This window comes from Orcinus orca, chromosome 18, assembly GCF_937001465.1.
Source record: "Orcinus orca chromosome 18, mOrcOrc1.1, whole genome shotgun sequence".
NCBI lineage: Eukaryota > Metazoa > Chordata > Mammalia > Artiodactyla > Delphinidae > Orcinus > Orcinus orca.
In genome coordinates, this window is record NC_064576.1 from 61,983,135 (window position 1) to 61,998,110 (window position 14,976).

The 14,976-nt window shown below is 38.4% G+C and overlaps 1 protein-coding gene across 14 annotated transcripts in view; it reads left to right on the forward strand.

Moving 5' to 3' along the window:
* The window catches only part of RNASEH2B (ribonuclease H2 subunit B), a 98,986-nt gene extending 86,371 nt beyond the window's left edge, over positions 1 to 12,615 (forward strand). For 5 of the 14 annotated variants that reach the window (XM_049701078.1, XM_033436893.2, XM_033436890.2 and 2 more), the window contains one exon: positions 832 to 1,264. In XM_049701078.1, coding sequence (XP_049557035.1) covers positions 832 to 948 — 117 coding nt within the window. In that variant the 3' untranslated portion in view covers positions 949 to 1,264. Of the gene's footprint in view, positions 1 to 831; positions 1,265 to 2,983; positions 3,011 to 6,252; positions 6,368 to 9,693; positions 11,310 to 11,829 lie in introns of those variants that run through there. The other 9 variants (XR_007473044.1, XR_004485747.2, XM_049701079.1 and 6 more) reach the window with 5 other exon arrangements.
* The last annotated feature ends 2,361 nt before the right edge of the window (positions 12,616 to 14,976 follow it).

Here is a 14,976-nt window from a genome sequence, read left to right on the forward strand (position 1 = left end):
TAAGCCTACTAAATTATAAGTGACAGAATGTAAAAAGCAAATTTTTAGGGATCATATATTGACTGTGCCCTTAACAGATACCTTGGCAATGGCTCTGTCTCACAGTTCCCAGAGAGACAGATGATTTTTTCTTTGCTGATTCCCATCATTTATGCTTTTGCTGAACACTGAAGTAAAATCAGCTGCTATTTCCCTTCTGCCAGTGCTTGTTATAGGACATTGCAAAACAAAACAAAACAAAAACAGTGACCAGGAAGAGAGAGAATTTTAAAAGGCAGAGTTATTTGGAGTCAGCTTTTTAGAAAGTATTTTTTTGTTGGAGAAAAAATGGGACAGCTATCCTGCTGGTCCTGGATGCTTTGCAATACAGGTTATCTTTTGAATATAATAGCTTTGTCCTTGGTTTCCCATAGAGCCTATGAATAAAATCAGATGGTAGATTGTTGTGAATTATTCATCATTTGGTAATACAAGGCTGTAATTCCTCCCTCTGACAATTGCTGCCTGTGTCAGTTCCATTGTTTGTGTTATTTCACTTAATACACCCTCCAGAATTATTTCCCCTAAAGTAAACCGTTGGTTGTAACATTCCACTCCTTAGAAGGCGGCAGTTTTGTCTCCTGCCTCTTTTAACATATTTTGTCTCTTAGATCTGAATTCTGAATAGAAATCAGAACTTTTAAAAAGAATCACTCCTTTATGAAGCATGTCAGCAGCAAATGCTTACCTCCCTTAACGAACCTTGAGACATGCATGGTCTTGTTTGATTTGCATGTATGATTTATAAATGTTACATTCATAACAATTTTTCTCTCTTATTTTCAATAACAGAAAAATAGCAAAATGACTGCAGCTCAGAAGGCTTTGGCTAAAGTTGACAAGAGTGGAATGAAAAGTATTGATTCCTTTTTTGGTGCAAAACATGTTAAAAAAATTGGAAAGATTTGAAACTTTGAAAATTAAATCAAGCAAAAATATTTGCCTTCTACATGTCCCATTTTCAGCCTTCCTCCATTCCACTGTACTTCCTAACCCTTAATTACCACCTTTTAAAAAAAAGTAGGAAGGGGGCAATTTTCAGATTCACTTGAACATTTCTTTGTGTTTGATTTTTGTATTTTCCTGAACAAAATATGGGAAAGTAATTGTATAACTTCATGGCTTGTGGCCTTTGGAGTTTTGTTTGACATCATGAAAAGTAATCAAGTGAATAGAATTAACCTCTAGCATCACAATTTCCTCAATAAACTGATGTGTGACAATATTTGAGTGTATGCCTGTTATTTTATGCAACGTTGCACATGGTAGCTATAGCAATATGGTTTTCAATATACTGAGAGAAATATAACACAACTATCAGATAAACTACTACTTTTTAAAAGCCTTTAGTTTTGGGTAAATCTTTTGTTTAATGTATTTTCTGTTTTATGAATACATGTTCTTTGCAGAAAATAGAGAAAAGTATAAAACAAAAATTATAATCTCCCGACTTTTCATTACCTGGAGGTAATATGGTGTATTTTCTTCTATAATAATTTTTAAAGGAATTATAATAGTAATTTTATAACCTTTTTTCTTGACATCATTTTGTGAGCATTTTCCCAGGCTACTCTTCTTCATAAATATACTTCTTTAATGACAGTAATTTTTAATTATTTGAGTATTTATTTAATGATCATAGTCCTATTTTGGACATTTGTATTATTTTTAAACATTTGCTATTGGAAGAATCAGATTCTATGTAAATATTTGTCCGTATCTTTTATTGTTTTCTTAGAATGGATTTTTAGAAGTGGGCTTACTGATTAATAACTAAGTTTTTCAAATATATACTTTTGGGAATATATTTCACAGAAAGGTTATAGTATCTTGCACTCTAACAAATGATGGTATGAGTCCTTATCTTATTAGCTTTGAATAGTGTCTTTGCAAATAAGTGGAAAAAAGGCATGTTGGTGTGGTTTTAATTCACATTTTCCTGATTAATAATGTCGACTGAAAAAAACCCCACACAACCTGAAAGTTGAGAGTTATGTTTTATTCAGGGAACTTACAGAGGACTATAGCCTGGGAGGCAGCCTCTCAGATAGCTCTGAGGAACTGTTACAAAGAGGTAAGAGAGAAGCCAGGATATGTAGGAATTTTTGTTGAAAAAAAAAAACATGCAGTCAAACATCAAAAGATTACTGCTAATCATACACACACAAAAAAAACCCCAGACATCTCAAGTTAATGAGTTTAGTGCTTTTCTGGGTATGGGAAGATGCAAGAGTCTGGGCTCATTGAAATTACTCCTTTGATATGCATCTGAACCAGTATTCTGGTTCAGGGCCAGTATTCTGTTTTTCTCCATCCTGAATTCCCCTCAGGGCACACCGAGGTGGGGGCGCGGGTGAGGGGAAGCTCTGCAGAGGCTGATGGCTTGATGGTGGGCAGCATTTGTTGTTTTCTGAAATGGCAGGCAACATTTTTTTGTCCACAGTAATAATATTGTTCATTTTTTCACATTTACCTATCATTTGCCATCTTATAGAGAATTATTTGTTTATGCCCTTTGTTAAATTATTGGAGTATCAGTATTTTTCTTATTGATTCTAAAAAGTATTTTATAACTTAAAGACATTCATTTTTGTCCACTGTGTTCATTGTAATTTTTTTCCCTTGGTTTGTAATTATTTTCTCACCTATTTATTTTTTCCATTAGATTTGTAGGATCATTTTTACAGGTTCTAAGAGTAAATTCTAATGGGTTTTACTGAGATTTTGAAAGACCCATAAATTATTTTGAGAAAAACACATCTTTACAAAAGTCAGTGTCCTTATTCAGGAATATGGTATTTGTCTATATTTTCTAAAATCCTAATCATACCTTTCACTAACATTTGGTTCTTCATCTTCATGTAGGTTCTAGTTACTTCTTTTTAGGAGTATCTCTAGGTATTCTTGTTGCTATTAATGAAATCTTTTTTTTTTTTTTTTTCAGTTATATCTCCTAACTGGCTATTTTGTGGTAAAGTATTACATTTTTATATATTTATCCTTTAAATAACTAATTTACTAAACTATTAATCTAAATTTTAAAATTTTATTCATATTGGGTTTTCAATGCATAATAAGGTACATAATCTTAACTTCGAAAAATTTGTGTGCAGTTCTTTCTGATAGTTATAGTAGCTCTTTTGTATCTTTTATATCATATTACATGGGTAAGACTATCTAGAACAGTATTGAAGAATAATATGTAATAGTAGTTATCTTTGCCTAATTTGTGATTTTATTAATGTGCGTTACCATCAGTTCTGACACTAGCTATTGTTAATGGGATAAAGAATATCTATCTTTGGTATTTCCTTTTATACTTAGTTTCCTTAAAGTTTTAGTTAGTCATTGGTATTGGTTGTTATCAAATATCTTTTTGGCATCTCTTGTGCTGGTTGTAGAGTTTTTATCACAATTAAACTGTGCTTGAGTTCCTACACTAAACTCTACCTGGCAGTAGATAAAGGAGAGCATCATGGATGCTCCCTATCTGGTTTAACCATTGTCAAATCTAGTTCTCAATTAGGTTTTCTAGGCTTTTATTTAGAATGTTTGCATCTATATTCGAAAGCAATATTGCTGTTAGATCTTAGTGTTAGAATTCAGCTGGCTTTCAATCTTTCCCAGTATTCTGGAAGGAATAATTTTGCATAAGAACATTCTATTTCTGGAAACTTTTAAAGAACATCTGTGGTAAAACTATCTGGCACTGAGCCTTCTTTTGTCTTCTTTAATCTGGAAAAATTTCTCACCTATTCCTTGTCTTACTTGACCTTGACATTTTTGAAGAGCACAGGCTGGTTATTTAGTCCAATGTTCCTCACTTTGAGTTTGCCTAATGTATCCTCTTGATTAGATCCAAGTTTTACCTTTTGGGCACCCACAGAAGTAATGCTGTGTCTTTCTTAGTGCACCATGTCAAGAGTCACATGACCCAGTACCAGGGATGTTAACTTTGATTGCTTGATTAAGGTGGTGTCCACCAGGTTTATCCACTGTAGAGTTATTATTTTTCTCTTTGTAATTAATAAGTGATTTGTGGGCAAATACTCTGGCACTTTTAAGTATCCTATTCCTCATTCAGCATTCACTCACAAGTTTTAAAATAAAACTGATGTTTTTTTCCAACTCCATCATTTCTTTTATATTTATTTATTTTACATTTATATTTATTTACTTTGACATTTTTCTAGAAGGAAGGGCTTTCCCTTCTCTACTTATTTATTCATTTATGAGCTTATATCATCATGCACTTGAAGGTTATTTTATCCAGTGATTTAAATTACATTATTCTGTTCCTCATATTGTCCCAGAAGGTCCAGTAGGAGTCCCTTCAAGCTGCCTACTGTATCTTTTTGTTATGTTTCATTCATTTTTAAATACTTCATTACTTCTTCTGCAAGAGGGTATTCCAGACTCTTCATGTATTTTCCGTGTCCAAGCCCTGGAATCAGCCTCTTTCCCAAGGAGCCAGGGTTCCTTTTAGAGGAGAATGGTATTTAGAAACCAAGACCCAGGCAAGAGGTGTGCTTGCTGCTACTATCCATCTATGTGTGTGGTTTTTGTAGATTTCCTTTATCAGACTGAGGAAGTTCTTCTCAGTGAGAGTTTTAATCATGAATGGATATTGAATTTTGTCAAATAAGTTTTCTTCATCTATTGAGATGATCATGCAGTTTTCCTTTAGTAAAGGAATATATTTTAATATGTGAAGTATAATGATCGATTTTTGAATGTTGAACTTTATATTCCTGGGATAAACTCACTTGGTCTTTTCATATATAGTATTGTGTTTTATTTCCTAATATTTTATTAACGATTTTTTTAATCTCTGTTCATGAGGGATATTGGTCTGTAGTTTTCCTTATTTGTAATGATTTTGTCTAGTTTTGGTATCAGAGTAAAGCTGACTTTATTAAATGAGTTGGGAAATAGTCTGTCATCACCCATTTTCTGAAAGCGTTTTTGTGAGATTAGTATTGTTTTTCCTTTTTATGTTGGACAGAATTCACTAGTGAAGCCATTTGGGCCTGGAATTTTTTTTTTTTCTGGGAAATTTTTTAGTTACTAGTTCAATTTCTATAATGTAAAGCTATTCTAATTTTCTTCTTTTTCTTGTGCCAGTTTTAGTAATTTATGTCTTTCAAGAAATGTATCTTTCATCTAGTTGTCAAATTTATTGGTATAACTTGTTTCTTATATTTTTATTATCCTTTTTATGTCTATGAATCTAGTGATATTCCTTCTTTCATACCTGATTTGGTTGTGTCTCTTCTTTGTTTTCTTGATTATTTTCATTAAATTTGGAAAATTTCTGGCCAGTATGTCTATAAATTTTCTGTTCTTCACCCACCCACCCCCTTTTCTCTTCACCCTCTTGGCTTCTGGGACTCCAGTTACATGTATGCTAGACTACTTGATGTCCCACAGGTCCTTTAACTTCTGTTCTTCTTCTTTATTTTCAATTTTACTTTGTCTTGTAGTGTTTTATTTTCTATAACCTCAGTGAATTTTTATTTCATATATTGGAATTTTCAGCTCTAGATGTTCCATTTGGCTCTTTTTTATATCTTCGCATTTCTCTCCTCATTGTGTTCTCCTTCAAGTAGTTCGTTAACAATAGCTGCTTAAATGTTCTTGTCTGCTAGTTCCAACATCTCTGACATTTCTGTGCCAATTTCTTTCTTTTGTCTTTACTTTTTTTACTTTGAAATAACGTTAGACTTATAGAAAAGTTGCAAAAACAGTAGAGAGTATACATATACCCTTCACTCAGCTTCCTCTAACCTTAACACCTTATATAACCAGTACAATTATCAAAACCAGGGACTTTACAATAACACAATATTATTAACTAATCTACCCCTTTGTTTGAGTTTCATCTATTTTTACACTAATGTTTTTCCATTCCAGGGTCCAGTCCATCCTTCCACATTGCATTTAGTTAAGCATATCTCCTCTTTTCTGTAATGTGTCTCTCAGTCTTTCTTTATCTTTCCGTGACCTTGACACCTTGAGAGTACTGGTCAGTTATTTTGTGAAATGCCCATCCATTTTTGATACCTTGAAATTGTGCTAATATCCTGTTTCTCATGTGATCATTTCATAATACTAATAACTAATGATACTAATAACAACAAATACTGTCTAGCATTTATGTGCTTGGCACTGTTCTGAGCACTTTACATATAATAATTCATTTAATCCCCACAGCAGCTGTAGTTGTAAGGCAGGGTGCCATAGGAGCCAGGAGAGTGACACCCAACCCAAAGGGCAAAAGGATGAGAGAAAGGCTACTTAAACTCTTGAATTATCACCCCTGTTGAAGGTAAGCTACTTAACAGCAGGAACTCTGTGGTATTCACCTTGTGTCTCGCACAGAGTATGCAGTTGGTAGATGTTGGTACACACTGGATAGGTTGGGCACAAATGTTGACTCTGTACTATTCACCTTGTGTCTCGCACAGAGTATGCAGTTGGTAGATGTTGGTACACACTGGATAGGTTGGGCACAAATGTTGACTCTGTACTATTCACCTTGTGTCTCGCACAGAGTATGCAGTTGGTAGATGTTGGTACACACTGGATAGGTTGGGCACAAATGTTGGATAGGTTGAGTATTCTAACCAGTGTCCTCACTAATTGAGACTTGACCTTTTTATCCCAAGGGTCAAAGTCATGATCTTGGTCTATCTTGGTCTTTCAAATTGTCTAAGCTAGTACATGACCTTCTTGTTGGTCCTTGAATATGCCACACTGTTCCCATATCAGTGCCTTTGTGTGACTTGTTTATCTTTTATATCCTTCCTCCAGATCTTCACATGATTTGTTCCATCATGTCATTTCAAGCATCTCAAGCATCATTTTCTCAGAGATGCAATTCCTAATTCCTCACTTGCCTCCAATCCTCTCCCATCTTCCTGCCTCACCCTCTTCACAGAACCTTGCCTGACTAGGTCACAGTTATGTCCACAGCACCTAACATGGGACAGCGCAGAGCAGGCCTTCTATAAAGGTATGAGGTAATCAATCGATCAATCAGTTAGTCTGTACCGGACACCTCAGAAAAGTGTTCTGCAGTACAAAATGGGGTTCCTTGACATTCTATGGCTGAACTTTGGAATTCAAGTTTCATTCTGAGTGGTTTTCTGTGGTGCTCTTAGAGTTGAAGTTTAAGAACATATTCATAAACTCCTTGTAGAGGCTTAATAGAAATAGATATAATCTTTAATCTCTGGATAAAGGGCTGTGAATTTTCTTCTATCAGTTGATTAAACTTCACTTACTGTAGTCATTTTATCTGCGTCAGAACGTCTCAAGTTAGAATACATTGTTTACATCTGTGCTGTTAATAAATTTGCTTTTACATGGCATTTAAAGATTATTCATATAAAGCCCATAACCTAAATTATTGAAGTTTGAGAGTATATGTGGTCTATATACTCCTTGTCTTCACAGAAGCTTTTATTTTTTTCCAGCTTTATAGAGGTATAATTGACAAATTAAATTGTATATATTTAAAGTGTACAATGTGATGTTTTGATACACAAAGATTGTGAAATGATTACCATAACCAAGCTCATTAACATATTTGTCACCTCACTTGTTTACTCTGTGTGTGTGTGTGTGTGTGTGTGAGTGAGATAAGAACACTGAAGATCTATTCTCTCAGCAAATTTCAAGTATACAATACAGTATTATTAACTATAGTCACTACACTGTACATTAGATTTCAGGAGCTTTAAATAGGAGCTCACATCATGACTTAGCTATAGATTAAATGGGAATCTGTGAAATCATCAATTTTGTTTTCTTCCATATTTGAGTTTACTTTTGATGTCAAGATACTAATCCTACTTGCAATGTGCAGTGTTAACTAGGAGTTGAATAGTGGTTGAAGAGTGAAAAACTAAAGGTGTTACACCTATCTGCCAAGTGCTATTTTGGGGAATAATATTAGGAACAAATCAATGTGGACTTTATATATATACATGCACAATATACACAAATTGACACACATGTATATACACACACACTTAAATACAAATACATGCACATATACACATATGCACCCACAAACATACATACGTATATACACACATACACATATATATCCTATCCTTCCTTCAAATTTAAAGAATTTCAAACTAGAGACTTTTTAGACTTTATTACCACAGGTACAGTACCAAACATTGGGGTAGCGCAGAAAACTCAGATCCTTTGGCACTTTGCTTGTCTTACTTACATCATTTATCTTTTTGATTAATGTGCTGAGTTTGGGGAAAGTTTCAAAAGATTTCTGCAAACTCTAAAACCACTTGTGTACACACACAAGAGCCTCCATCATTTTCATCAAACCATTCGTATTTCTGAAACTGATCTCAGATTACCAACATCCTTTCCTTTTTTGTGCCTGGTTTATCTTCGTAAATCTTCCTTGTACTCTAGCTCTCAGGCTCTTTCATCTTCCAGGTTTGTGCTTCTCGGGTTCTGACTCCCAAAGAGATTCCCCTCCATCAGGTTTAATGTGCATGTCAAGTGGGACTGGGTTTCATCCGTTCAGGTCTATTTTTAGTGCGCCGCCCTCCACTCCCACGCTCCCGTTTCTCTTACTCTTACTCGGGGCTTTAGCCAGACACAAAGGCAATCTGGAAGTGAGAAGCTGAAATGTACCCATTTACATTTACTAAATGTACAGTGTTTATACTGCATGCAAACTTATGATGACAATAACAGTAAACAGATGAAAATGAAGTGAAAATGAGCAACCATGTTTCAAACTAAACTAAAAAGTTTACTTTTAAAAAGTAAAATAGTTGGTCTAAAAAGGCCAATTAATTTAAAGGAGCTGGATTTATACTTGGTTGTAGTCCTAATCCTGCCTTAACTCTGATCCATGGACAAACCACTAGCATGGCTGACCCACAGTGGTGTCTTCCGTGTGAGATGAGACTAGATCATTGGGTTGTTTGATGTCCTGCCCTGCGGTCACTGCTGCTTGGGGCGCTTCATCTCCTCCACCCCTGTGAGGCTATGCCCTTGATTAGCATCTGTCCTGTGCTCACCCCGCATCAGGCCCTCGTCTGAGCTCCTTGGGTGGATTCTCTCATCTGTTTGACTGGAAGCAAATACACCAACATGTTCACTCTGGCTATTGTGTTCATGTTATATATTTGTCTCTTTTCTTCATTTTCCATAGATTACATTACTTTGCAGTGGAAAGAACTGCAAAGAACATAATTCTTAGAAAGTAATAACAAAGACTGGCAAAGTGCCTTGCAATTTTTAAGCACTTTTCCCATGAATTTATGTGTTTAAAATCCTTCCGGAAACCATGTGGCACAATTGGTATTATTTCCTCCATTTTACAGTTGAGAAGGGTAAGGTCATTTCATTTGCCCAAGGTCACACAGCTAGTAAATAACTGAGCCAGAACCTAAACTCAGGACTTCCGACTGCCGGGCTCTCCGCACCAAATTAACTCCCTTCCCCAGAGGCCCTAACTTTGACTTGCGTTGCATCCTGGGAAGTCACCCCTTCACCAGATTTGAAAGACAGCCTCTTCACATAGGTTAAGATTGACTTTCTCTGTTCTTAAAGTTGATCTAACTTAACTAGCTGCCTTGTATCACGTATTTTTTTTTTCCCAAACAGCCCTTTCTCCAGGACTAATCCAAGATTTGGAGATCTCCAGAGTTAGCTGCATTATACAGTTGAACCTCTTGGTGGAAGGCAAGGAGCTCTGAGTCTAGGAAGGCAAGTGAAAGGCCATTTGTTAGTGTCCTTGGAAGATGTCCACAGGCTGTGACCTCATCTGAATAAGGCAGAAATGGTTAGATTCGTGCACCTTTTGATACACAGACTTATATACTCCTCCAGTTTATATACTTCTCAGGGTCATTAGACTGATGGAAAGTACCTTATGTTTAATAGTACTTTACAGTTTTTACAGCAATCCTGTATCAGTAGTTAAATTAATCTTTACAGCAACCTTCTAAGGTAGACTGGAAGGGGGGTGTATCCCTGTTTCATAGATGGTCCAAGTGAGGACACCCAGACTGTGAGTGGCCAAGCCCGAGGCTGCCCTTCCACCCTCAAGCCCAGCCCTCTCTTTTGCCTCCCCAAGGTTCTTATCGTTGTGTATATAGCTTTATGGCCATTTCTCCTTCAGTAGTCTGTTTTAATTGTGAATTTTATCCTAAGAAAGGAAAAATCAGATTTATTCTGTTTCATCTTTTTGCTCTATTCATAATGAATTCTGCAGGTCAATTTATCCTCAGCAGTGCTGAGCCAGAATGAAAGCTTCTACTTAGCTATTGCATTTGCATGCCAAGTCTTTAATTCAGCTGTCAGCTTTTTAGCATTTACTGTACTTTTGTTAATAAATGTTATTTTGATGGTCTCACACTAATCAAGCCTATTTGAGACAGGGAGGGGCGGAGGGAAGCACCGAATGTGATTTACAGAAGAATCAGAGCTTCTTTATGGATGTTAAGAGAATTGTTACCTTACACATGTGCTTTAATCAGAATGTGTAAAATTAAAGTTAGTCAAGTTATAAGTTCTTTCAAAAGAAAAAAGGAGCCAAGGAATAAGCTTAGATTCATTTATTCTTTTAAGAGCATATACTGAGCACCCGCTTTGTGCCAAATGTTGTTCTAGGCACTAGGAATGCAGCTGTCCACATGGCAAAAAAAACCTGCCTTCGAGAAGTTTCTGATCTGGGGGGCGGCTAGATGGAGTGTCAAATATTGCCGGGGTCTGTGGAAGAAGCTGAGCAGGGAAGTGGACAGAGTTCTGGTGAGGCGGCTGGTCAGGGAAGGTCTAACCTCTGTCACATCTTATCCACTTATGGCATAGAAGTCTGATTTCCATCAACTTCTTTTTTTTTGATACCTTATATATATAGCTCCAGAGTAAATTGTTTTGACTTTGTGATCAGTAAGAAACCAGCTTTCAATAATTACACTTGTTCCATGGCATTTTTCAGGAGGATATTAAGGACTACTACTTCCACCAGCAAGTCTATATTTATTTTTTATACATTGGATCTGCATAGGAAAAGAGAAGAAAACATGGTTTAAGAATTATTCACCTTAGAACTTTTTTTCATCTGTTTCTTGTATTATCAATTTTTTCCTAAAATTAGGGTATCTATTCCCTGAGTTTGGGCAAGCTTAACATTATTTTGTATTTCACTCCCTTTGAACACTGGAAGGAAAATGTGCGTCTCACCCACCTCCAGGAGCCTAACATTAGCCCTAGAATGAGGTCGCCCCAAAGGAAACCGCTTCCTTTGCCTGAGGGCTTCTCTTTTTTATTTATTTATTTTTGGCTGCATTGGGTCTTCGTTGCTGTGCACGGGCTTTCTGTAGTTGCAGCGAGCAGGGGCCACTCTTCGATGTGGTGTGCAGGCTTCTCACTGCAGTGGCTTCTCTTGTTGTGGCCAGGCTTCAGTAGTTGTGGCACGTGGGCTCAGTAGTTGTGGTTTGCGGGCTCTAGAGTACAGGCTCAGTAGTTGTGGCGTGTTAGTTGCTCAACAGCATGTGGGATCTTCCCTGACCAGGGCTCGAACCCTTGTCCCCTGCATTGGCAGGTGGATTCTTAACCACTGTGCCACCAGGTAAGTCCCAAAGGCTTCTCTTTGAAGCACAAATGCACAGCTGCTGATCTCAGGACTAACCCAACCAGCCTTGCTTTTCTGTTCTGGAAGGTGCAGATGGTCCTCGGGATTGCAGGTGACTGCTTCTCCTCACCAGGATACAACATGTATTCTCCTTCTCTCCCTAGGTGGCAGCACAAAGACAGAAAAGGGACAAGTGACAACAGATCCACGCAAGACTTGGCTGCTTCTCACGTGATTTAAGACACTCCCAAAGGGCTAAAACTTTTTCTTCTGCACTTCCTAGAAAATCACCGACTGCCAAGAGATGTAAAGGACTAACCAGGAATGTTTTATTTCTGTGATCAATACCGCTAGTCCCTTCAGGCAGCAGCAACTCCCCCTGGAGGCGACTGGCATGGAACTAGAAAGCACCCCTAGTGTGATTCTGCCCTGAGGAATTCAAGCCATATCACCCCTCTGCCCCAGCCTACCCACCATAAAGGTATGGGTTTTTAACAGTCTGGTGCTTCAGATTTCAAAACATTGGGAGGAGACGGCTCATTGTGAAAATCGGGTCATTTCTTAAGCTGGACCCTGTTGGCCTGCTGTTTTCCTGGGGTCAGGACAGCACTTTTAGGTTTTCATGTGGTGACTATAAGTACTAGATTCCACACCAGAAGACTTGACAGACCGAGTTTCTACCCTTATTAAAAAAAAGAAAAAGGGGGAATTGCCGGGAGGACCAGGGGGAGTAGTCAGCACGTTCACTGCCATGGCAGGGGTTCAGTCCCTGGTCAGGGAGACAGGATCCGCAAGCTGCATGGTGCAGCCTCCCCCCCCCAAAAAAAGAAAAAAGAAAGCCTGCCCTTTCTTTACTCCTTATCAGTTTGGCAGCTTCTAGTTCATAACAATACCTGAACATGTGCATTTTATGGTGTGCCGGAGTTGTAAACATTGCTTCATTTTTAAAAGATTTGTCCAATGTGTGCATTATTGTAGTTATTTAGAGTGCGGGCATAAGATATGGGGGAAAGTTAGAAGTAGATGCCAAAAAGTAATTTAGCAGGGAATTCTGATGCATAGTGAAGACGTTTAGGGGGCGTAGGCAGGTTTTGTGCAGACAAGTCCAGGAGTTTGTGCTGACTCATCAGCTTGACCTGCAGGAGGATTCGGGTGGAAGCCACTCGGGTGATCTTCGTGCCTCCAACAGGACCCCAAACCTTCTCTTTGGGAAATAATTTTGTTTCTGAGTCTCTAACTAACTCCATCAGGTAAGTAGGTTCTGGAAAGTACTCTGTAATTTTTTACACACCTCCTTTCACACAGGGAAATTTTCTTTAATCTGTAGGACCTTTAATACTCCCGCGCTTCCGTACCTGATCGTGTGGTGTAGTTGTAGTGAATCCTCGTCTCCAAAAACTCAATTCTAGGAGTCAGTTGTGGAATTCGGGATGTAGCACAGGCTTCCAAGAGCGAGCGCTCCAAAGAAATTTCCTGTTTGATTGATAGCCAGGCCACGTGGGTAAGAATCGAGAGCCTGACACATAGGTCGGCATAACACTGTGGTGTTAAAATTGGGCTTTTTCTGCCTTCTCCTTGCACGATCCCAAATACTGTCCTTGGAGGTCAGTGGACATATATTTTGGCCCAGAGCAACTTCGGGGTGTGTTGTGTGTCTTTGAGCAAATCGGTTCTCCTTTCAGGACCACATCTCAGGGTGGGAGAGAAAACTGGCTTGATGCTGACTCTCCCCTCCTCCTGGAAGACTCACCCCTGGGAAACCTGTGTGGGCACTGTGCTCCCACTTGTGTGAGGCTCCCCCAATTTGAGAAAGACTTGGTGGAACAGTTCTGTGTCTTCTACTGGCTCCACTTCTCGGCTGTGTCTTGGCCCTCTGCCTCCCCTCCACCACCCTCTCAGCACACACACACGCTCACACGCGTACTCACTGCCTCAGATTTCGTCCAGCCCTTGGTGGCCAAAGCCACTGGATCCTGAGGACACCCAGGTCGTCACTGGAAGCCCTACTCTCTTACCTGTGCCCCAACCTCATATTCCACTGGCCTCTGAACTTTGAATAACTACTAACATTTCAAATGCAGCACACCTAACATTACAGAAATTCATTATTGTTTTTTCTTTACACAAGTAAAGATGCTTCCTCCAAAAGTTAAAAAGAGAAAGCAAGAGCTGTTACCAGCCTCACCCCCACCCAGGCTCCTCTAGGAACTGTCTCCTTGGCCCTGAATAAGGTCCTTTTAGTTACCCAATTTCCAATATCCAGTTTCCTCTATCCTTTTTCTAGCTGGCAGCCCTATAGTCACTTTTCATGCAACCAACTTCATTGTTTTATCTAAGAATCAAATCCTGTTGATTCCTCCTTCAGAAATAACCCCAGGACAGAAATGCTTCCCAGCACTCTCACATAAACCCCCTCCCTTCTGCAGCCAGCTGCCACCAAGCATCAGGTTTCCCACCTGATTGTCAGCTGTCTTGAGGGCAGAGATCACATGGCTCAGGTCTCGTCACAGAGCTGAGTGTGTTTCGTGTGTTCCACGAAAGCACGTGAGTCATTGATGCACAAATAAAACGAGATGCTTGGGTTTCCCTGGTGGCGCAGTGGTTGGGAGTCCGCCGATGCAGGGGATGCAAGTTCGTGCCCCGGTCCGGGAGGATCCCACGTATCACGGAGCGGCTGGGCCCGTGAGCCATGGCCGCTGAGCCTGCGCGTCCGGAGCCTGTGCTCCGCAGCGGGAGAGGCCGCAACAGTGAGAGGCCCGCGTACTGCAAAAAAGAAAAAACAAAAAAAAAACAAAAACAATAAAACGAGATGCTCCTTCTCTGTCAAATTGTCAGTAGTGCTCAGAGCTGGAGTAGCTGTGGGAAATGGGCACTGCTAAGGAGAATATAAAAAGGTACAACTTCTGGGGAGGCCGGGTTGGAAACAAATGTCAAAAGCTTTAAATGTTTGCACTGCCTTTGCTTCAGCAATACCCACTGTTAGAAATACAGGCTTAGGAAATAATCATGAATGTGTGCAAAGCATTAGCTATAAGAGTATTCGTTGTGAGACTATAAATAGTGAATAATTGGAAAAAAAACTAAATTGGAGAGCTGAGGGAAATTAGCTTTTAAAATTGGTGTTCAAAGTATAAGTAATTTCTCTCTCTTTTGTCCTTTTTTCTTCTTGTTTGTCTCATGTTAGAAATTTTTATGACAAACATATATTACTATTACATTAATACAAAAATAATAACCTTAAAAATACTGGGTATATTTATACCATGAGTTCCTTAAATTTTTTCTTTCAAGCTTTTTTTTTTTAGTTTTTA